This window comes from Ornithorhynchus anatinus, chromosome X3 (genome assembly GCF_004115215.2).
Source record: "Ornithorhynchus anatinus isolate Pmale09 chromosome X3, mOrnAna1.pri.v4, whole genome shotgun sequence".
Classification (NCBI taxonomy): domain Eukaryota; kingdom Metazoa; phylum Chordata; class Mammalia; order Monotremata; family Ornithorhynchidae; genus Ornithorhynchus; species Ornithorhynchus anatinus.
In genome coordinates this window covers 27,730,885-27,754,615 of record NC_041751.1, presented here as the reverse complement: position 1 = coordinate 27,754,615, position 23,731 = coordinate 27,730,885, and the positions used below count along the sequence as shown (strand labels likewise).

General features: G+C 41.7%; 1 protein-coding gene across 5 annotated transcripts in view; it reads left to right on the top strand.

The window, feature by feature from the left end:
* FER (FER tyrosine kinase) overlaps positions 1-23,731 on the top strand; it is a 290,188-nt gene that overhangs the window by 72,954 nt on the left and 193,503 nt on the right. For 3 of the 5 annotated variants that reach the window (XM_029053950.2, XM_007672816.3, XM_016228513.3), the window contains exons 8-9: positions 1,540-1,662; positions 12,453-12,642. In XM_029053950.2, coding sequence (XP_028909783.1) covers positions 1,540-1,662; positions 12,453-12,642 — 313 coding nt within the window. Of the gene's footprint in view, positions 1-1,539; positions 1,663-12,452; positions 12,643-19,985; positions 20,136-23,731 lie in introns of those variants that run through there. The other 2 variants (XM_029053952.2, XM_039910630.1) reach the window with 2 other exon arrangements.

Genomic DNA, 23,731 nt, shown 5'->3' with positions numbered 1-23,731 from the left:
CATTGTTCATTCATTCAGTAGTATTTATTGAGCGCTTACTATGTGCAGAGCACTTTACTAAGCGCTTGGAATGTACAAATCGGTAACAGATACAGTCCCTGCCCTTTGACGGGCTTACAGTCTAATCGGGGGAGACGGACAGACAAGAGCAATAGCAATAAATAGGATCAAGGGGATGAACATCTCATTAAAACAGTAGCAAATAAATAGAATCAAGGTGATGTACATCTCATTAAAATAAATAGGGTAATGAAAATATATACAGTTGAGCGGACGAATACAGTGCTGAGGGGATGGGAAGGGAGAGGGGGAGGAGCAGAGGGAAAGGGGGGGGAAAGAGGGCTTAGCTGAGGAGAGGTGAAGCGGGGGGTAGAGGGGGAGCAGAGGGAAAAGGGGAATCCAGTCTGGGAAGGCCTCTTGGAGGGGGTGAGCTTTAAGTAGGGTTTTGAAGAGGGGAAGAGAATTAGTTTGGTGAGGTGAGGAGGGAGGGCATCCAGGACCGTGGGAGGACGTGGCCCAAGGGTCTACGGTGGGATAGGCGAGACCGGGGGATGGTGAGAAGGTGGGTGGCACTTAGGTCCATGATAACAGCACTGGCCAGTGTGCTAAGTGTCAGTAATTATCTGTTGGATACGAGGTGGGGGGTGGGGGAGCGTTCCAGGCCAGAAGCAGGACATGGGTGAGAGGTTGGCGGTGAGATAAAAGAGATCGAGGTACAGTAAAAAGGTAAGCATTAGAGGAGGGATGTGTGCGGCCTGGGTTGAGCTGAAGTGGTGGGGGGATTGAAAATGAACAGAACCAAAGAAACATTTAAGACTCATAATGAAGCAAAACCTTAGATGAGGGTCTCAGCCCTAGGGCTCTTGCGTGTAGTCTCCAGAGATGCGTACGTGTCAGCTTGAGTGCCTTGAGCATTGGCGTGGACCCGGAACGATGGTGACAAGATCTTGCATCGGTTGTACCAAACAAAGAACATCAATGCAAAATGAACGATCTATTCCACCATGTGTCACTTGTGTTGAAGCAGCCTGGCTTAGTGGAAAGATCCTGGGCTTGGGAGTCAGAGGTCATGGGTTCTAATTCTGGCTCTGCCGCTTTATCAGCTGTGTGACTTTGGGCAAGTCACTTAACTTCTCTGTGCCTCAGTTACCTCGTCTGTAAAACAGGGACTATGACTTTGAACCCCACGTGGGGCAACCTGATTACTTTGTATCTACCCCAGCGCTTAGAGCAGTGCTTAGCACATAGTAAGCACTTAACAAATGCCGTCGTTATTATTGTAATCTACAAAGACTCATGCAAAACACGGAGTGTTTGTCGAATATGTTTCGGGGGACATTTAAAACTGGAAAATGGACCTGAAATACATTAGAATATATGTTAGTAAGAAGTGCCAATCTGGAAGGTGATTTGTTCCCATGTCTATCTGCTTATTCTATTGCTCGTGGACACCTATACGGTTATACTCATATTTTTTGTGTGTATATTATCCATGAAAGATATACCTGTTTTTGATGATTCAGTAAATGTGTATTCCAGGTTAAAAACAGTAGCGGAAGAACTAATTCAAACACAGCAGACCCTTTTAAACAAAGAAGAAATCTTGCTCGAACTGGAGAAAAGGATTGAAGATTCTTCAAAGACCTGTGAAAAGAAATCTGAGTAAGTATAAGCATAGAAAAGCTATACATGAAAATGTGCAATTTTCAGGCTCTCGTCACTTTTCAAATTTCCCAAATATTTGGGTATCCTAGGATTCAAATCCATGTTGTTTTGCCATTCAGCAAGAAGTTCAGCCATTAATAATAATAATAATGATAGTGTACGTTAAGCGATTACTGTGTGCCAGACACTGTACTAAGTCTTGGGGTGGATACAAGCAAATTGAGTCAGACACAGTCCTTGTCCCACGTGGGGCTCACAGTCTCGATCCCCATCTTACAGATGAGGTAACTGAGGCACAGAGAAATGAAGTGGCTTGCTCAAGGCCACACAGCAGACAAGTGGCAGAGCCAGGATTAGAACGTAATCATTTTTCCCTTTCATTGTTTTTGCATACCCTTCGATCCTGTTTTGGAAGGAAAGCAATAGCAGTGTTAATATTTCTTCAGTTTATTAAATGTGTACCAAGTGAAAATAGTTCTATTCCAATCCATATTTTCCATTATTTCCCAACTGCTGTGGGAAACTTTTAGGTCACAGTGCGATTATTATTCTATATCATTATGTTATATAGTATGTAATTATCTAGTTATTCCATATGTAATTGATATGTATATGATCACTATCTTATTCTTCATATTCTGTCCAACAAAGAAGCATGCTATATTTGCAACATACTAAAAGGGGCTTTTTGGTTTTGGGTTTTTTTTAATGGTATTTGTTAAACGTTTCCTTTGTGCCAAGCACTGTACTAAACATGGGCGTTGATATAAGCTAATTAAATTGGACACAGTCCCTGTCCTACACTGGGCTCACAATCTTAATCCCCATTTTACAGATGAGGCTACTGAGGCACAGAGAAGTTAAGTGACTTAAATTGAGGTCACACAACAGAAAAGCGGTGGAGCCGGCTTTAGAGCCCAGGTCCTTTTTTTTTTCCCTCTTTAGGTTGAATCTTTCAGTGTCCTGACTTCAAGAATGGCTATGGGAAGGATAATTTTGTTTCTCTCAGTGGTCTTAAATATGAAACAATGTTTTTAACATATGTTTCCAAGTTTATTCCTGCTGAGAGCTGCTTCAGACCTACAAACATTTCAACGAATTAGTCCGAGCAACATGATAGCAGTCCCTTTTTGAACACACAACAGCAAGATTTATATACAGCAATATCTTAATATAGGTTGGAGAGGCCTTTCTGGAAACTACTACTTAAAACAAAATTACTTATAGGGAGTTATAATTTCCCTTAGGCATATTGGTATAAGTAGGGGTTATTTTCGCAGGATTCTCTCAAACAACAGATAGCACATACATGTGCCTGCTCACACCCCTTTTATGCTGGAAAACAAAGATTTATTTTTCTGCACTGTAGTTTGCTGTCAATCATCATTAAATCACAGGTTAATGGGATTGAAGCTACTGTTTTGGATATTGAGGAGTTGAAGACTCTTTGGCTCATCTGTTAGCTAGTTGGCTATTTGGCAAACCGGTTTCACTCACTGATCAGCTAGCTGATTGGGGGCTTGCCGGTTCCTTAGCTATCGATTCCGGATGTGTAGCTCAAACTTCCCATCTGGTTAGTTAGTCGTCCATCTGGTTAGATGGCTGCTTTGCTACCTGGCTGCTTTCTTTGTTCTTCCGTTGATTATCCACCAGGTATATTTTTAGTTGCCTGCTCTCCCCGCAGAACAGTAATTGTAGTGAATCCACGACTGAGGGAAGAAGGAAAGGCAGGGAGCCTTCTAGGGCAAGCGGTTACCATTATCTCTCTGCAGTTGGTAGACAAAGACTCAGTAGGAGTCCTCCTGTCTAATAACATCTTATGACAACAAACCCTAACAGTGAAACAAGGGAATGTATAATGAAAAGTGTTCCCTAATTCCTCGGCAATGGTTTTGCAAAACTACTTTGAGAAGGACAGGTCATAAAGAGGCTGGTGCTGCTGATGAAGTGGTAAATGGGTTTTGTATTTTAATGCTACATTATCTTAAACAGTAGAAAAGGATTTGGAGTGGGGAGAGTTATTGGGATGCAGGGGAGGATGGAATTTGCATGTTTTTTCCCTCTGGTATTTCAAACCAGTAAAAAGGGTTATATTGCCCCAGTAGGTATGAAATTCGGTACTTGAATCTTTTTCTGTGAGCAGATATGGACCAAATGGAAATTTCAGAGAATTCTGTCAGTGCTTTGGGTGCTTAAGTTGTCCCGTGGGGAGAGTGACCTGCATATCATTATTCGGGGCGGGTGGTGAACTTGAGCCAGGGAGGGGAAACATGGGGTATGGGTTTGGGCGGTTTTCTCCCAATTTCTTATGCATTTTACCCTTGGTTCTACCATCCCTCAAGGGAAATTCCCCAAGAAGCAATTCATTTTGCGGGGCAAATCCCTCGAATTAACTCTAAATTTAGGAATTAATGGATTCGCCTCCTCAACAAGTTCTCCATTGATGATGAGCCACAAAATGCAGTCCTTTGCTCCCTCTTTTTTCTGCCCCTGTGCCATTAGTGATTGACATTAGTAACTTGATTGATTGGTATGCCCTTTAGCTCATTCCCTTCATTAACTCTTCATGCAACCTCCACCTCAGTTAAGTATCATCATCTTTTGTTTTAATTCAACATGCACTGGTTAGTTACAGTCTTTTTTAATGGTATTTAAGTGCTTACTATGTGCCAGGCGCTCTAAGCCCTGGGGTAGATATAAAGTCGTACAGAGTCTGTGTCCCACATGGGACTCATGGTTTTAATCCCCATTTTACAGGTGAGATAACTGAGGCCCAGTGAAGTGATTTGCCCAAGGTCACACAGCAGAAAAGTGGTGGAGCCGGGATTAGAACCCAGGTTCTCTGACTCCCATTCTGGTTCTCTGCATGAGACTCCTGTAAGCATATCAGGGGATTCTGACCTTCATTATCCGATTACTGCTCTTGGGGCAGATCTGCATGGAGAAGAACTGCATGAGAAGCAGCAGGGTCTAGTGGATAGAGCATGGGCCTGGGAGTCCGAAAGACCTAGGTTCTAATCCCAGCTCTGCTACTTGTCTGCTGTGTGATCTTGGTCAAGTCACTTGACTTTTCCGTGCCTCAGTTACCTCATATATAAAATGGGGATTAAGACTGTGAGCCCAATGTGGGACAGGGACAGTGTCCAACCTGATCAATTTGTATCTACTCCAGTGTTTAGTACGGTGCCTGGCACATAGTAAGTGCTTAACAAATACCATAAGAAAAAAACATACTGAAAGAATGAGAACAGATGGGGCAGCAAGCAGAGGGGTGAGATGTCTCTTCCTCTTCAGTCTCCCCTGGGTGGCTTTTCCTGACAGCTGCTCCTCCTCTCCTTCAGGGCCTAGAACTAGTCTGCTGCAGAGAAATTTTGAGTGATAGTGTCTCAGTAATCCAAAAAGCAATATCCAAACCCCAAACCCATCTACTTGTTTTATTAGATACTCTTTCATTAGCACTAAAAAAAACTGTAGTAACTCGCTTTATGCCTCTGTCAGCTTTTTCCAATGAGATAATTTGCCCTCAGTTAGCCAAAATGAACTCTCCAGGGTTTTGTCAGTGTGTTTGGAAATTCAGTTTTACTACTTATTTTCATCATTAGCTGATGACAGCACACCTGAAAAGTTTAAGAAAAATTATGCTTTGAATGTTGGAAACTGACTGACTAAAGGATCAGATGGTTTTTGGTCCTGCCCCTTTCTCCTTTTTATTCTCTTTGGTTTCACCTAAAAACAGGAGAATCCATACTGCTCAATGTAGGGGATTATTGCTAAAAGGTGACCTCCAAGAGAAAACTACAAAGTGAATGATTGGGAAGTGTCTCAGTTTGTTCCTGGTTTCCTTTTAGAGCAGAAGTAAGGACTATTCACTGCAGTCACTATTTCTGCTTTGATGATGATGATAATAGTATTTGTTAAGCCCTTACTTTACTAAGTGCTGGGGTAGATATAAGATCATCAGATATAGTTCCCGTTCCACATGGTTTTCAAAGTCTACCTGATCCCCATTTTACAGTTGAGGACACTGAGGCAAGGAGCAGTTCATTGACTTGCCCAAGGTCACACAACAGTCAAGTGGCAGAACCGGGATTAGAACCCAGGCATTCTAACTCCTGATCCTTGGTCTTTCTGCTAAGCCATGCTTTGTATTGTCCAAATGACCTGGGAAGTAAAATAAGGTTCCTGCAAGTACGACACATTTTTATTTCATTTCCAGCTCTTGCTGATACTACTTGTACTAACTCATTCACTGCAGAGGTACTTACCCTTCTCCTCACTACCTTTTTTCCCCTCCTGCCATGTATCCCCAACCCTTATGGCTTAGTGGATAGAGCACGGGCTGGGGAGTCAAAGGTTGTGGGTTCTAATCCTGCCTCTGCCACTTTTCAGCTGTGTGACTTTGGGCAAGTCACTTAACTTCTCTGTGCACTTAACAAATACCACAATTATTATAACTATTATCCATTCTTTCCTCACTTTCACTTACCCTGCTCTTTCTCATACCATTTACTATCTTCCTACCTGGGTAACATCCACCTCCTTTGCTCCTAGGATTCTGCCCTGTTCATTCTAGTTTTTTCACCTCTCTCTCTTTCCCATCCTTCCTTTCATTTTCATTTCTGATTCTGTCCCCATTACTCTGAACTTTCATGGAAAAATCTGCGATAGCTCAAGACACTACTTAGTCACTGCTTCTTTTAGAGGAATAAACCTGAGACTTGATTATAACGTTCTGTCTTAGCATTTCAGCTTGCCATAGCAACAGATGTAGCCTGATCCTGTAGAATTAGTATAAAACCTGAGTTGTGGTTACCTTGATTGTGGCCTCATCTTCTAAACAGGCATGTTGAGTGGAGTGCACTCTCTGCCTCCTTACTGGCTTCTTTTCCTGCCACTGCTGCTGTCTCCCAGAAGGTATGAGAGGGGGATTGTTATTTATTTATATTAATGTCTGTCTCACTCTCTAGACTGTAAATTCATTGTGGGCAGGGGATGTGTCTGTTTATTGTTATATTGTATTCTCTTGAATGCTTAGTACCGTGCTTTGCATATAGCGCTCAATAAATACGAATGAATGAATGTCAGCAGTACTGCCTTGCACAGCAAGGCTGTTCCTATTCCCTTCTTTCTGATGAAAGTCTGATTAAGGAAGGGAATGGGCTGCATGGAGTTAAGAATGGGTTGGTCAGAGTGCAGGAAAAGGTGTATTGGCTCTCCTCTCGCCCCCCTTCACCTTTCCCCCCGCCTCACTCATTGGTTATTTCAGCATCTCCGTCTTTGATGGCTCCCTTCCCTTCTGCCTTCCACAAGCTCAAGCCTTCCCCATTTTACAAAAGCCCTCCTCCACCCAAATCCTCCTTGACATCTCAGTTAAAAAGTAAAACTGTGGTCCACTCCTTCCTCCTTGACACGCTAATCAAGTTTCACATTTGCTCAAGGTACTAACCTGTTTTTCTGGCTACCCTTCTAGCTGCTGGATCTCAAGTTGATTTGCTGGATCCTCTTTCAGCTGTCCCTCTTTATCGTAGTTGTCCCTTGAGACTCTGTGTTCTAAGGCACCCTTCCCTTCTCAGTCTACACTCACTCAAGGAGCTTGTCTGTTCAATCAGACAGTGGTATTTATTGAGCACTTACTGTGTGCAGAGCACTGCTTTAGGCACTTGGGAGAGTACAATATAACAGAGTTGGTAGACACATTCCCTGCCCATAATGACCTCACAGTCTAGAGTACCATAATCCATCCATTAATGGTATTTATTGAGTATTTACTGTATGGAGAGCACTGTATCACATTATGTCGGCAACTCCCGCCTCTTTAGCCCTAAAGAGCGATCGTCTGTTGGATATGAAGAGGGAGGGAGTTCCCGACCGGAGGCAGGATGTGGGTGAGGGGTCAGCGAAAGAGAAAGACGAGTCCAAAGTACAGTGAGTTGGTTGGCATTAGAGGAGGGAAGTGAGTGCTCTGGGTTGTAGTAGGAAATCAGTGAGGTAAGATAGGAAGGGACAAGATTATAGAGGTCTTTAAAGCTCATGGTAAGGAGTTTTTGTTTGATGTGGAGGTGGATGGGCAACTACTGGAGATTCTTGAGGAGAGGGGAAACGTGAATTGAGCTTTCCGTAGGAAAATGACCTGGGCAGCAGAGCGAAGAATGCTGTGAAGTGGGAAGAGACAGAAGGCAGGGAGGTCAGCAAGAAGGCTGATGCAGTAATCAAGGCGGGGATAGGATGATAAGTGCTTGGATCAACATAGTAACAGTTTTGATGGAGAGCAGAGGGCAGATTTTAGCGATGCTGTGAATGTTGAAGTGACAGGATGTGGCATCAGATTGAATATGTGGGTTGAATGAGGGAGATGGGTTGACAATAAATGCCAAGATTACAGACTTGTGAAATGGAGAATGGTGGTGTTGTCTACAGTCTCGCTCCCCATTTAAATTGTAAACTTGTTTTGGACAGGCAACACATTACTTCTTTGTGTGGTACTTTCCCAAGTGTTTAGGACAGTACACTGCACTTTATGCCTGCTCAATAAGTACCATTACTACTGCTACCTCTTGGCTCTTGAGGAGCTCAAGTTCCTTTTCATTCATTCAGTAGTATTTATTGAGCGCTTACTATGTGCAGAGCACTGTACTAAGTGCTTGGAGTGTACAGTTCGGCCCTTTTCTTCTCCCCAACCTGGCTTGGAGTGGTGACTTGCCTTGGAATCGATTAGAGCCATCCAATGGAAGGAAAGGATTTTCCTCAGACTCCCTTCGCCCTGGTCTAAGTGCAGCACCGAATGAGAAACAGCAGGAAGCAAGACGGGAAAAGTCATTTCACCCTAAGCCTGAGCTCCTACCCCTGCCACTTGACTCTGGTTTTCTTAGCTGATACCAAATGTCTATATGGTGGGGTGAAAATGTTGGGTGGGTGAAGGAGTTTTCAACTGTTTCATTCAGTTTGAGTGAATAGTGGAGTTGAACCCAGCTCTTGGCAGGCCTGCCCCCTCAGGGAGTTGTCTAGGTTACTTATCCCTAAATCTAGGTCTGGTGGTGGTGAATCATAAAACTGTAGGGACAAAAGAGTCCTCAGAGGTCTTTTCGCTCATTTTTTTTCGTCTCCAGACAGTTTTCATCTGAACCATTCCTGTTAATTTAATGATGTGTAGAGAAGATGTTTCACAATCTCCCTAGGCAACTCATTCTGGTGTTAGAAATGAGTTCACTGACAAAGTTCTTTCTGTCTTCCTGCTGCAATTAAACCCATTTCCTATTGCTTGCCCCTGTCCTTTTTATAATAAACTTTTATGTACTTGAAGACAGTCACTAAATCCCTCTTTACCATTCTCTTCAGATTTCATATTAATCTCAATTCCTTAAACTGCTGCTCTAATTATTTTTGGCACTCTTCTGAACCCACGCCAAGTTTTCCGTCCAAAGTTGAAGAGTTCCAGTTGGGCACAGTATTCTTTCATTACCCTTCATCAAGGGCCTGACCAGTATAATATTACATGGGATGGTGGCAGAGGGGGATAGATTTACTCTATGTGGATCTAAGTGTCATTCTTTCCTTGTTTCCTCCTGTGCTATATTCATCTTATTTTTCACCTATAATCTTTTCCCTTGTTTGCTCTAGTGCTATATTCATCTTAATTTTCATCTGTAGTCTTTTCTGATGTGTGTGTGTATATCTATGTGTGTGCTAGAGAAGCAGTGTGGCTTATTGGAAAGAGCACGGGTTTGGGAGTCAGAGGTCGTGGGCTCTAATCCCAGCTCCACCACTTATGTGCTGTGTGACTTTGGACAAGTCACTTAAGTTCTCTGGGCCTCAGTGACCTCATCTGTAAAATGGGGATTAAGACTGTGAGCCTCACATGGGACAACGTGATGACCTTGTATCTCCCCCAGCGCTTAGAAAAGTGCTTGGCACATAGTAAGTGCTTAACAAATACCAACATTATTATATTCATTCATTCATTCAATAGTATTTATTGAGCGCTTACTATGTGCAGAGCACTGTACTAAGCGCTTGGGATGAACAAGTTGGCAACAGATAGAGACAGTCCCTGCCGTTTGACGGGCTTACAGTCTAATCGGGGGAGATGGACAGACAAGAACAATGGCAATAAATAGAGTCAAGGGGAAGAACATCTCGTAAAAACAATGGCAACTAAATAGAATCAAGGCGATGTACAATTCATTAACAAAATAAATAGGGCAATGGAAATATATACAGTTGAGCGGACGAGTACAGTGCTGTGGGGAAGGGAAGGGAGAGGTGGAGGAGCAGAGGGAAAAGGGGAAAAAGAGGGTTTAGCTGCGGAGAGGTAAAGGGGGGGTGGCAGAGGGAGTAGAGGGAGAAGAGGAGCTCAGTCTGGGAAGGCCTCTTGGAGGAGGTGAGTTTTAAGTAGGGTTTTGAAGAGGGGAAGAGAATCAGTTTGGCGGAGGTGAGGAGGGAGGGCGTTCCAGGACCGTGGGAGGACGTGGCCCAGGGGTCGACGGCGGGATAGGCGAGACCGAGGGATGGTGAGGAGGTGGGCGGCGGAGGAGCGGAGCGTGTGGGGTGGGGGGTAGAAAGAGAAGGGAGGAGAGGTGGAAGGGGCAAGGTGATGGAGAGCCTTGAAGCCTAGAGTGAGGAGTTTTATATATATATATATAACCTTTCATTCCCCATATTGACTCTTTATAGCTTTTTTTCCCTTCCTGAAATGCTCTTCTCATTTATCCCTGCTCACCTTATTTGTGCTAGTTTCAGAAATTCTCCAACTTGTTTGCTTTGAATCTATTCTATTTAATTTGGCATCTTTCCACAAATTTGCTCTCTAAATATGAGTATTTTTTATAAAAAAAGATATTTTTCTTGGTGTCATTAAAAAAAAATGTGCCTAATGTCGGTAGTAATGTTTTCTCATAGGGAAAGAGGAAATGAGGTGGAAAGAGCACTTGGCTGGGAAGGGCAAGACTTGATTTCTAGTCCTGGTGTTGCCACTGATTAAATTTATGACTTTAGCAAAGTCGTGGGCCTAGTTCTCCAACAGTAAATTAAGGATTACAATACCTGGCCTGTCCTCCCTAACTTGCAAGGATTTTGTGAAGTTTCATAAAATATTTGGGACAATAGTAAACTCCTATAAGTCTATGAAATAGCAAAAATCTTTCATTTTTAAGATTAATTTGTCCTTTATATTTGTTCATAAAAGCAACATTAGCCAAGCACATTATAATTAGCTATAAATATTGTCCTTCATTATTTATATCAGAGTCGTCATCTTGTGTGGAGTCTAGTGAAAGTTTGAAAGTACTTTCCTATTCCTAAAACCTTGAAATCTGCCGAATTTGAGTTCCTGGGTCATTGATATGTTGAATTCCTAGCAAAGACATGCCCAAAAGAGAAATTACCTTTTGTATACAGTTTCCTGTTGGGCCAATAAGTTGATTGTGTGGTTTGAAAAATTGATTCTGGAAATATAGTCATATTATTATGTTACAGAGTTATTTTTCTCCTCTGAAAATTTCTCATGATTAAGTGTAATGATCAGTTGTTCCCTCCTTTGAAAAGCTTTTCTTTAATTTCCATTCAGTTTTGGATGGACAGCTTTTCTTTGGTGAATTTGGTTAGTCTAATCTTGCAGATGAACTCTCTTATTAAGAATGTAGGCTCTTGCGGACAGGGAATGTGTCACTTCTTTGTTTTGGCATTGCGCTCGGTGAATGCCTCCGTAAATATTATTCATGATACTATTACGACTTAAGATGATCTTCACTGGCCCACAGAATTTGGATCCTCTTCATGACAGTGCCAGGATAATCATGCATTCATTGTCGATTACAAAGCCAGAGAAATATTTTTCCATTTTTATTAGAAAGGGGCTAAAATACCTACTCATGTAGAGGAAATACACTTTCTTTCAGACTCTTTCTTTCACTTTCAGATCTCAATCCAGACTTTTTGATCCATGGCCTGTGCTAATGTATCAATTGTATTTGTTGGGTGTGTACTGTGTTCAGAGCACTGTACTAAGCACTTGAGAGAGTACACTGTAACAGAGTTGGTAGAAACGTTCTCTGCCCACAATGAGCATACAGCCCAGAGAGAGACAGACATTAATATAAATACGTAAATTATGGTTATGTACATAAGTGCTGTGGGGTTGAAGCAAGGGTGAATAAGGGTGCAAATTCAAGTTCAAAACTTCAGAGAGGCAGTGTGGCGTAGTGGCTAGAGCATGGACCTGGGAGTCAGAGCACCTGTGTTCTAATCGTGGCTCTGCCAGTAGTAGTCTGCTGGGTCACCTTGGTCAAGTCACTTAATTTCTCTGTGCCTCAGTTCCCTCATGGGATTAAAATGGGGATTAAGACTGTGTGCTCCATGTGGGACAGGGACTGTCCAAACTTTATGATTTTATATCTGTCCCAGCTCTTAGTATGGTTCCTGACATATGATTGGTTAACAAATACCATTAAAAAATACCATTAAAAAACTATGGCTAGGTTTTATGTTGAAATGAAGCGGTTTATGCATTTAAAGAGGTATAGCTCATCTAGGAAAAATACCCTTTTCATTAGGACTGGCACTTATGGCTTTGTCCTTCATGGGGGCATTTAATATTTTGTGAATACTTAGTGAAATTTTGTTTTTTTGTTTTTTTCTGACTTGAAATGTACTTAGCTCCAAACCTCCCAGAAAACTGGCTTAGCCACCTCGAGGGAAGGGAAGAAAAGAAGAGAAATACTTGGGTTTCCCCTATTGATTTATTTCACTCGATTAATTTGAAATTATTTGTGTTGGATTTCTTCCTCTTTTAGTATTGTGCTCTTGCTGAACCAAAAACAGACACTGGAAGAATTAAAACAGTCAATCCAGCAGTTGAAATGTACAGAAGCTAAATTTGCAGCCCAGAAAGAACTCTTAGAACAAAAAGTGCAAGAGAATGATGGGAAAGAGCCACCGCCTGTTGTAAATTATGAAGAAGATGCCAGATCTGTCACATCTATAGTAAGTGAACGCTATTTCATACACTGTCAAAGATGGAATACTATTGGAAAAAGGAATGTCTACATTTAATGGCATGGTTTTTCTCATTTGTCATAAATGCAAATCAATACCTGTGTCCATATTTGTAATAAGCCAGTCAATGTCCTGGTTTATCAAAGTGAATCATCACTATAAGCTTGCATTTTATTTATTAACCAGAAGAAAACAAGGGTTTAGTTAGAATTATCAGGAAACTCACAATTGGCAATAATTGATTATATTTATTGTTTCACATTAAGTAATACGACAAAGCCCGATCCACTTCAGAAGTTAGACAGGATTTAACTACTTGTTTAGACTGTACGCTTTTAGTGGAACTGAAAATGTTGTTAGCAAAAGTTTGTTTGATATGAAGAAAGGTGAGATGATAAATCAGCCCACCTTTTAAAATAATTAAAATACAGAATGAAACCATGTGGTTGTTTTGGTATCATCAGCTGTCTTTACAAATATGCTGTTTAAAGGAAAAATAAGCATCATATTTTAAAATGTTTTCTAGCCATCTTTCAAAGTTATTTTTTACATTGTTTTTGAATGTCTGGGATTTTTATGCATAGAAATTCAAAGGTGATGAAAATGCTAATCCTAATAAAATGAAAATATTTGTCTCAAGTGGTAGTTAAGATTAATCTTCTAGAATATGAACAACAGAAGTGTAAATTTAAAGAAGTGCTTTTAAATAGATATTCAGGTTTAAAGAGCTGAGGTATAAATGGGCTAGGTAGATGTGTTAGTAGAGTGAGTATATATTTAATAGATCAAAATAAAATTTGATACCTAAAATTCACAGATGACTACTTGGTCATTAGACAATTTAGTATTGAATTAATTTATACCCATTACTTGCCATCAGAAGCCCTAAATGCTATTGAAAAGTAAAGTTGCTTATCTGTAGTTAACTTGATCTGTTGTACATTTCCCTGATAATTTTTTTTACATCCATTTGAAATCCCTATCCCCCTCAATTTTAAAGTACTTCTGTAATTACATTTGATAAATAGAAATGACTTAGAAGCCTTTTCTAAAATTATTAAGGTTCCAAGTCCAATTTAAATATCTTCAATCAAGATATTTCCAAAGGGTTTTAAAATTTTGATGTGGCTTTAGAACAGAGCTTTCTAAAATGAAACTGTCTAGTTGTTTTCCAGTTCCAGGGAATATAAAATGATACTTCCAGGGAGCAGGAGTTTAAACTGGGCAGTTGACAGGTGGTGATAGGGTAGGTTGGGTTGAGTCTCTCTTTCCTCCTCTGGGGTGTCCTCTGAGGGAAGAGTATTTCGATGAGAGTGTGGAGCGGAATGTGGGTATATATTTGTCACTTTTGGCTTCTATTGCTTAAGTTTCCATCGTCCTTCCTTTCTCACTCGCTCTTCCCTCTCTGTGTACCCATTTGTATCCTTTTTTCCCCAACCCTTATTTTGAAACCTCTCTCTTGGCCAGCACGAAGCCCTGCCCGTTAACCTTGGGAAGCAGTGTGGTCCATGGAAACAGCACGGACCTGGGAGTCAGAGGATCTGGGTTGTAATGCCGGTTTTGCCACTTGCCTGCTGTGTGACCTTGGGCAAGTCACTTCACTTCTCTCAGCCTCAGTTCCCTCATCTGCATAATGGGGATTCAATACCTGTTCTCCCTCCCACTTCGACTCTGAACTGCATTTGGGATAGGAACTGGGTCCAACCTCTTTATTCTATATCTACCCCAGTGCTTAGTATATAGTAAGTGTTTAACAGATCCCATCGCTGTTATCATTATTCAAGGAATTAATAGTGGGATTACAATTTAATTTATTTTTCCTTTAATAATGACTTAAGATGCTAAGATTTTTAAAAAGAATTCATTAGTAATTTACTGCTTTTTAAAGCAAAATCAACATATGAAAGCATAACTTCACTCCTTCCACAGAAATGAATTAAACATGCAGTCAATTCTCCCATAATGTGTATTTTCAGTTCACGGTTTGGGTAGAACACTAATGAAACTTTAGGGAAAGCTCTTTCCACAATGTGCATTTAAGAAAACATGGTCTTTGTTAAGTGCTCACTCTGTGTCAAGCGCAGTTTTAAGCACTGTGGTTGGTATGAGATGGGCTGCAATCCCTGTCCCTCCCGGAACTGAGTCTAAATTGGAGGGAGACCAGGCATTGTTCCAGGATTAGAACCCAGGTCCTTCTGACTCCCAGTCCCGTGCTCTATCCACTAGGCCACGCTGCTTAGAACACATCATGGGCCTCTTCATTTTGCAGAATGCCTTAGGTGTTTCTTCACCACTAATGGCAAGGCTCCATCAGGCAGAAGAGGGACTAAAACTCAGGTCTCTGGATTCCCAGAACAGTGCTCTTTCACTGGATAACAACAGGCATGCTTCCTGATGGGACACTGGTCAGGGCCAGCTTCAGAGAGTGAGCGAGACTACCTCGTCGGCCGAGGGGCAGTGGTTCAAAATTTTAAACTGCCTATCCGTCGGCAGAGGTGCCCATGTGAAGAGTGGCCTGAGTGGGAAAGTAACGTAGATGATGCCCGAATCAGCCACCAATTCAGCCGGCCGATGGTCCACGGGGCTATGGCTCAGCATCGGCTCCCGTAACGAGAATCCATAGCGTGTACTTTGCAGTGTGCCACACCCCAGTCTGCCTACTCACTGAGGTCTGTGCCACAGTTGTAACCTGACTGGCAAGATGGGAGAGAGTGTGGGTAGTGTGGCAGATTGCCCTGGTCCTATAATTCATTTCTCTGTGCTGTTTCTTCGCCTGGAAGTGTCAAGACCGAGGCTCATTTGTCATTCCAGATGGGAGATTCTGACTAATCACATGTGTGATAATAGTGATCCTTGTCCTTGAAGAAGTACAACAACATTATTAAGTATCACATCTCCTATTTTTATTAGCAATTGAAAAAAAAAAACTTCAGGTTTTTTTAGATGAATTTCATTTCGGCCTTGAATCTGTACTGATTTGGCTGAGAAGGATGAATTTGAATGTTGGCTGTAAGGAATTTTGATTAAGATAAGAAGGGTGCTGTGGCAATTTATGGCAACCTTGTCTTTGAACTAATTTTTCTTTTTTTTAGCTGGAATTTGTTAAGCGCTTACTATGTGCTGGGCAGTGTACTAAGCCCTGAGATAGATAGATACCAGCTAATCAGGTTGGACACAGCCCATGTCCCACCTGGAGCTCACAGTGTCAATCTCCATTTTACAGATAAGGTAACTGAGGCACAGAGAAGTTAAGGGACTTGCCCATGATCACACAGCAGACAAATGGCAGAGCCAGGATTAGAACCCAGCTCCATCTGACTCCCAGGCCCACGTTCTAGCCACTAGGCCATGCTGATTCTCAACTATTTTAGTAGTTATACAGTTTTAACTGTTTTGACACTTGGCTCTCTCTGTTCATATTCTAAACAATTCTAATATTAAATTCTGATATTTTTGACAATTTCATTTTCAAAAATGTCATCTTAATAGCAATTTGTACTTTACAATTTAATATGAATTAAACTAAGAATGTCTAAAATTATTTCACCCTCTAAAATGACCTTTGTGCATCGGGTAATGCAGGATTACATTTTTGCTCAGTAAAACCATAGTAAAAGCATGGGGCCAGATCGGGTAAAAGTGTGGATTTTGGGTCTCTATGGATTTTTTCTTTTCCTTTTGTAGTCTGAGTTCTTGTGCGTTTAGAGAGGTGAGATCTGTAATGAAGCAATTGTCGTAAATGCGATAATAAAAATAATAATTATGATGGTTTTTAAGCATTTATTATGTGCTAAGCACTATACTAAGTGCTAGAGTAGATACAGCACAGCCAGATCAGACTCAGACCTGTTGCAGAGGGGGCTTACAGTCTAAGGGGGAAGGAGAACAGGAATTGAATCCCCATTTTATAGGCGGGGGAACTGAGGCACAGAGAAGCTAAGGTCGCACAGCAGGCAAGAGAGCGAGCCGGCATTAGAACCCAGGTCCTCTGACTCCCGGGCTATGCAGCTAGCTTATTGGCAGTAAGTTTGTTTAGTTATACAGCTGATTGTGAGGCAAAGGAATTGAATTTGAAGGCAGTATTTGAAGGCAGTCATAATTTGTAAGAGATTTTACAGGGGTTCAGGTTTTGTGGAGTCTCTGGATGGTGATTCATAATGAATTGCTTCCTCTTTTTTAACTGTATTTCTTGCAGCCATTTGAAAAACCAAAACTATTTGGCTTGTCATCTATTGCATTCATCATTCAGCAGATTCTTCTATTTAAAATCCATTTAACTTTTTTTTGCCTTCAAACCAAGACAGGCTATTTCATTGTTCTCAATTTCATTGTTTATTAATCTTTAAAATTAATTGTGATGATTTGCTTTATGAATTTTCTTCTTAGAAAAGATTTTGTTTTTTCTATCTTGAATGTAGGAAAACATTTGCCAATCCATTTAAATCCACATTTTAGAAATTCAACTTGAAGGGTGCTTTTGTTCCAGATGTTTGAAAGTGGAAAGCTTTAAGAGGTTTCTGTAAACTTTCTCAATCTATTTGAAGAGGAGAGATGTGTAGCATTATAATCGACCATTTAATCAAGTTTAAAATATTTCACAAAAACGTTTTTGAGGGTTTTATATACATTGGACATTATCTTTCATAATAAAATATTTAGCGTTTTAATGGCAGTACTTTTATCATCAGTTTGTTTTGTAAACGGTTAATGAGAAAGTCCAGTTTGGTGGGGAGGCAATTTGAGTCTCTTCTTTCCGGGGGAATGCCCTCGGGTTTTCCACAGAAGTCTTCTTTAAACTGCAGCGATATCATTTCAGACTCCAGAAAGTCACTACTAGGCAGTGGTTCTCTGCCAGTTGGCCAATCCAACCCCTAATTAATCATCCAAATATACTACCTAGTGAGAGTAAGATAAAAATATCCTACTTATTTCGCAAATAAGGAATCTAAAATAGCCTAGATTGATTTAATATGTCTGGGACATGAAGGAAGTTGACTTCGGAGTTCAAATTTGGATGTAGGGATTGTGGATTTTTCCTCCAACCACCAAGCTATTGTACTTTCTGAGGAGATGAAAAGATTTTGGGTTTTTTTTCTGCTATTTTTAGGGTGTACCTTGTAAGGGCTTTGTGGGCCAAGAATGTATCTATCAACTCTAGTATTGTACTCTCCCAAGCACTTAGTGTAGTGGTCTGTACGCAGTAAACTCTCAGTAAATACCACTGATTGATTAAGACATTAGATTCTGCCTATATTGGATGTTGGAGATTGTCGCAAGGTGTTCTCAACACACGGTTTAATCATTACAATTATCTAACGCTTTTTATTTTGAGCTCTGTTCAGTTTTATTGCTTATAAAATATTCATAGTCTGTTGCTATTTATTTGTCCCCCATGCAAGTATTTTATAGGAAAAGGAAATTGCTGGGTTATTCCATTATGTTCACTCATGGCTGAATGACATGAGATGAAATCCTCATAGTCATGAAAGCTTTTTGTGAAACTTACTTTTGCGCCATCTCCTCTCCTCTCCCCCCATCCTCCACACACACCAAGAGTAATGGGATTATACATAGAATTGTACTATAATGAGAGGAATGGTAATCATATTTGATATATTTGATCATGTTTTCAAGCAATTAATTCCCAAATGTCACAGTAACAAAAATTGTCAGGTGCTCTGCAGTTTGATCATGTAGAATTTCCAGCATAATACGCATAGACTATGGTTTCATATCATCATCTTTATATATAATTAAACCTTTGTCGACACCAACTTGTTTTTCTATCAGAAGACTCGCCAGTCCAATTTTGTAATTCTCAAAATATATTCAGCAATGTTCTGTTCGTATTCTACACCCAAGTATGTCATGCAAGAAGGAGTCTGACTTCAGAGGGAGCGTTAAATGCAAAGGAATCACATTCGGGTCCATAGGATGTAATCTTCCATTTTGTTTTATTCATTGAGAGCAATTAACATCCAAATGCTTTCATGCATTTAATTACTACCACACAAGTTACAAGTTTGATCTGTTTATCAGTACCATCAGTACTTAAGGTTAATGAATTAACAATTTCTTATTGTAAAGCACATACTATTTAGTTTTTCAAATGGTAATGCTGTCTTTTGAGATACATTATATGCTATATGTTGCACTGATTAGAAAGATTTTGAGTACTCTATTATCTGATTTACATTTTAAATGTATGGGGATACTCTGGCTATCCCGTGAAAGGTTGCCCACAGCTACTTTTGTCTCAGATCAGGCAAGGAACCTTTCTTGGAGGGTAGGGGGTCAATATGGGTTGATTGTTGTTGTCTATCAGGCATGGGCGCTGAATATAGAACCCCTTTCTGGAAATTTAACATTTTAGGGTCTTTTTTTTTTTTTCCTGAGAATACATTCAATTCTGCTAGAGTGCATGTTTTCACTTTGCGTGTTGGCTTAGAACACTGCTAGGGAAATAGTGACTGTTCATGCAACAGCTAGGGTGGACACTGAAGACACCTAAATATACCGGACCAAGAGGTGCATGTCATGTGGCATGCTTTCCTTATGCCCGGGCCCACAGCGTGATGATGTCATAAACAGCTTTGTGTGGCAGTTCACCCAAACTAGAGCATTTCTCTGGGGGACCTCCTCGGCTTCCCCGTCTTGTCCCAGAAAACCTTTGCATTCTCTGAGGCATCACTTCTTAGGTGTGGAACTTGGTGGCGGGGATCATGTTGGAGGAAGGTTCCATATCCAGATCAGAGGACTGACCAGCTGCCAACCAGATGGTCCTGTAAGCCTGCCCATCCTTCCAACAGTGGGAGCCCATTCGGATTACAGCCCACCATGGTGTTGGGGAAAAATAGCTTGTGTGTATCCGTGCAGAGTTTAAATGGGGGGAAGGACTTCAGTGTGTTTGCCTTACTGTGGTGTTTTACAAGAGCACAACCCCTGTGGTACAGGAAAACGAGGTGGACTTAAAACTAACTCATATCACGAATGAATTTTTAATGCCAGACACCCCTGACCAGCGATTTAAAATAGGCGTTCGGGCAGACATCAGGTTTCAGCCATCCCACAGTCCTTGAAAATGGGATGAATTTTCCACAGTGGTTCCTCACTTAGTGCTGCGACAACTGTGCCATTTGCAAGAGAAGCTTGTTGTCGGGGTACAAAGTTGTCTGGGCAGCCTATTGGTTCTACTAGTCCAAGGCGAATTCCTGAGTTCTTGAGGCAGTGACATCAACACCCCTGTCTCCTTCCTTATCTCCACCTCTGTGATGGCTCTGTGTTGACCGTTGACCGTTAACGGCAAATACAAACAATGGGTCTGCTGTTTCCATGGCAACAGACCCATCACTTGGTTGGAGGCAGAGATACCTGAGAGAGCTGGGTTCCATTTCCTGGGAGCCGAAGTGCTTAAGGAAGCCAGGAGGAGAATGTCAGAGCCAACCAGAGAACAACTGAGAAGCAACTGGGAGGACAAATCAGTAGGATTTATTGCGTGCCCACTCTGTGCGGAACCCTAAGCATTTTGGGGGGAGTACAGTTAGGAATTTACAATCCGGCAGGGGAGCCAGGCCCACTAACCAAGTCAGGTCCCGTTGCTTGGAGCATCTGACTGGTAAAACCAAACTGCTTGGAATCACTCAGTCATATTTATTGAGTGCTTACTGTGTATTGTACACTGTAGCACTGTACTGAGCACTTGGGAGATTACGATATAGCAGAAATGGTAGACACATTCCCTGCCCACAACAAGCTTACAGTCTAAAGGGGGGGAGGACAGACATTAATATAAATAAATAAATTACCGATGTGTGCATAAGTGCTCTGCAGAAGATCTCTAGGCTGCAAGCTCCTTCTGAGCAGGGAACATGTCTACCAACTCTGTTGTATTATACAATCCCAAGTGCATAGTACAGTGCTCTGCACACAGTAAGGGTGGGAAGCAGCCTGGCGTAGCGGATAGAGCCCGGGTGTGGGAGTCAGGTGGTCATGGGTTCTAATCCCGGCTCCATCATTTGTCTGCTGTGTGGCCTTGGGCAAGTCACTTCACTTCTCTGTGCCTCAGTAAAATGGGGATTGAAAATGGGTGAGCCCCATGTGGGACATGGAGTGGTCCAACTCGATTTGTCTGGAGCCACTCCAGCGCTTGGCACATAGTAACAAATACCGTCATTATTATAAATGCCATTGATTGATTAAAGAGGACAGAGTGGGAAAGAAGTAAGCTGAGGGGCGGGAATTAAAATAATAATATCGATGGCTTTAATTAAGCACTTATTATGTGCCAAGCACTTTGCTTCACTGTGGAGTAGATGTGAGATATTCAGATTGGACCCAATTCCTGTCCCTCATGAAGCTCAAATTCTAGAAGGGAGGGAGAACAGATTATTTTTTATCCCTGTTTTCCAGATAAGGGAATTGACGTTAGATGGCGTGACGCAATGGGCAAGGGGCAGAGCAAGCATTAGAACCCAGGTCTCCTATCTCCCAGCCTTGTGCTCTTTCTACAAGCTAAGTGAGGCCCAGAGAAGTGACAGGAATTGACTTGCAGAAACTGAAGTTCAAACAACCACACACACAAAAAAAAATTGGAGCACGAGGGTAGCTGGGAACCGACACAAGGGATGAAATGTGTGTATTTGGAGTTTGACGGGCAGCGTGGCCAAGTGGAAGGTGCGTGGGGCTGAAAGCCAGGAGACCTGGGTTCTAGTCTCAGTTCTGCCAGTGGCTGGCTGCGTGACCATGGGCGAGTCACTTAACCTCTCTAGGTTTCAATTTCCTTCTCTGTAAAATGGGAATAAGATCAGCTGTGAACTCCTGGTGGAACAGGAACTGTGACCCTGGTTCTACCCTACCATTTAGCACACAGTAAGCACTTAATAAATGTCATGATGTTAACTGTAGAGAGTCGGGGAGGAACACTGCTTGGAACTGGTGAGGGGAAGGAACGAGCTCCTAGTGTCCAGGTATCATGTCTGCTAACTCTATTGGACTCTCCCAAGCACTCAGTACAGTGCTTTGCACACAGTAAGCATTCAATAAAAGAAAGATTGATAATAATGATAAATAATAATAATAATAGTGGTATTTAAGCACTTACTATGTGCCAGGCATACTATGTGCCAGGCACTAAACTCTGTGCTGGGGTAGATACAAGGTAATTGGGTTGGACGCAGTCCCCGTCCCACATGGGGCTCACAGTCTTAATCCCCACTTTCCAAATGAGGTAACTGAGTCACAGAGAAGTCAAGTGACTTGCCCAAGGTCACATAGGCAAGTAGCAGAGCTGGGATTAGAGAACCCAGGACCTTCTGACACCCATGCCCATGCTGAGCCACAAATGCTTACTAGGTAGTGAGTACTGGAGTTGATGCAAGATAATCAGGTTGGACACAGTCCCTGTCCCACCTATGGCTCAGGGCCTAAGCAGGAGGGTGCAAGATTTAATCTCCATTTTACAGATGAGGAAATCGAGGCATAGTGGAGAAGGTGTTCTAATGTCATATATACTGACCTGGCAGGCTGTCATGTCAGGGCTGGTTCTGGAACAGGAACTAATTGATGGCAAGTAAATCTTCAGAAAATGTATCCCACAATAAGCCACATATCTTAGGGTGTGTCTGCACTCATTAGCTTTAGTAAAGATTAAGCTCTTAAAGGGACTTTACCAATTTCTCAATGCGCAAGGCAAATTGGGCTTTTGCTGTGAGCATTTAGATGTGTTGTCAAGTTTAAATGTAATGAAAGTTCTAAATTATTTTTTTTAAGAAATGTTGGAGCTTTCATGTCCACAAATGGATTAGAAAACTGAAAAATAACCCATTTGTAGAAATAATGTCTAACGTTTGAAAACAAATTACCAGCAGATGGAGCTCAGTGCCAAAAAATTACGGTTTCTAGATGATTAAGATCTCTGATCCATTTGTGTTTTTAAAAATGAGATTAACTCATTCTTTATTTCACAGAGGACAAAGTGATTTCCACTTGCCTCAAGCTTTTAAACATATTTGCAAAATCCTAGCATCTCGTCTGTTGTAAAAGAATGACGATTTGAAGAGCTAACTTTCTTTCTTAAAATCCTTGTTGTCTCAGATAAAAATTGTTGAAGCAGTTTAGAATTAGCTTCCTCAGTATTGAGGTTTACTGGCTTGTCTAAGTCTTAGAGTAAAATTTTCACCACTTTATGGAATGATCACAATAGTTGTTGAGCTGCCTACGGTCTGAATTGTAGCAGCACAATTTTAGCAAAGGCCCACCTGTATTTTGTCCCCGAAGAAAGTTCTGTAGACCGAAGTGGCAGTCTCTGAGGTGGCAACCATGAAATTTTGTCAATTCTATCGCCACAACATTTGCAAAATTTGCTACTGCCTCTTTATCCACACTGCATCCATACCAGTTCCAGCACTTGTCGTATCCTGCCTCCACTACTGGGTCAGCCTCCTTGCCGACCTTCCAGCCTTTCCCTTCTCCAGTATATTCTTCACACTGTTGCTCTCATCGATTTTCTAAAAGAATCATCTGATCACATCTCCCCGCTCCTCGAGTGCTTCCAATGGTTACCCACCCATCTCCACATCAAACAGAATCACCTTAGCATCAGATTCAAGGCATTTAGTCAGCTCTCTCCTCCTTACTTCTCCAGCCCTCTCCCACCACAACTGTCTGCACACTTCACTCCCTTAACACCAACCTGCTAATTGTGTCTCCCTTTAATCAATGGTATTTATTGAGTGCCCACTGTGTGCTTGGGAGAGTACAATACAAAGGTGTTGGTAGGCATGTCCCCTGCCCACCATGAGCTTACGATCCAGAGGGGACATTAATATAAATTAAGAAATTTTGGATATGTACGGAAGTGCTTTGGGGTGGAGGATGTGGCAAATATCAGATGCCCAGATATCACGGATCCTAGGGCACTGACAGTACAGAAGAGAGGGGGAGTTGGGGGAAAGAGGGTTCAATTCGGGCAGGGCTTCTTGTAGGAGATGTGACCTTATTAGGAAGACCTTATAGAGAAGCAGCGTGACTCAGTGGAAAGAGTCTGGGCGTGGGAGTCAGCGGTCATGGGTTCGAATCC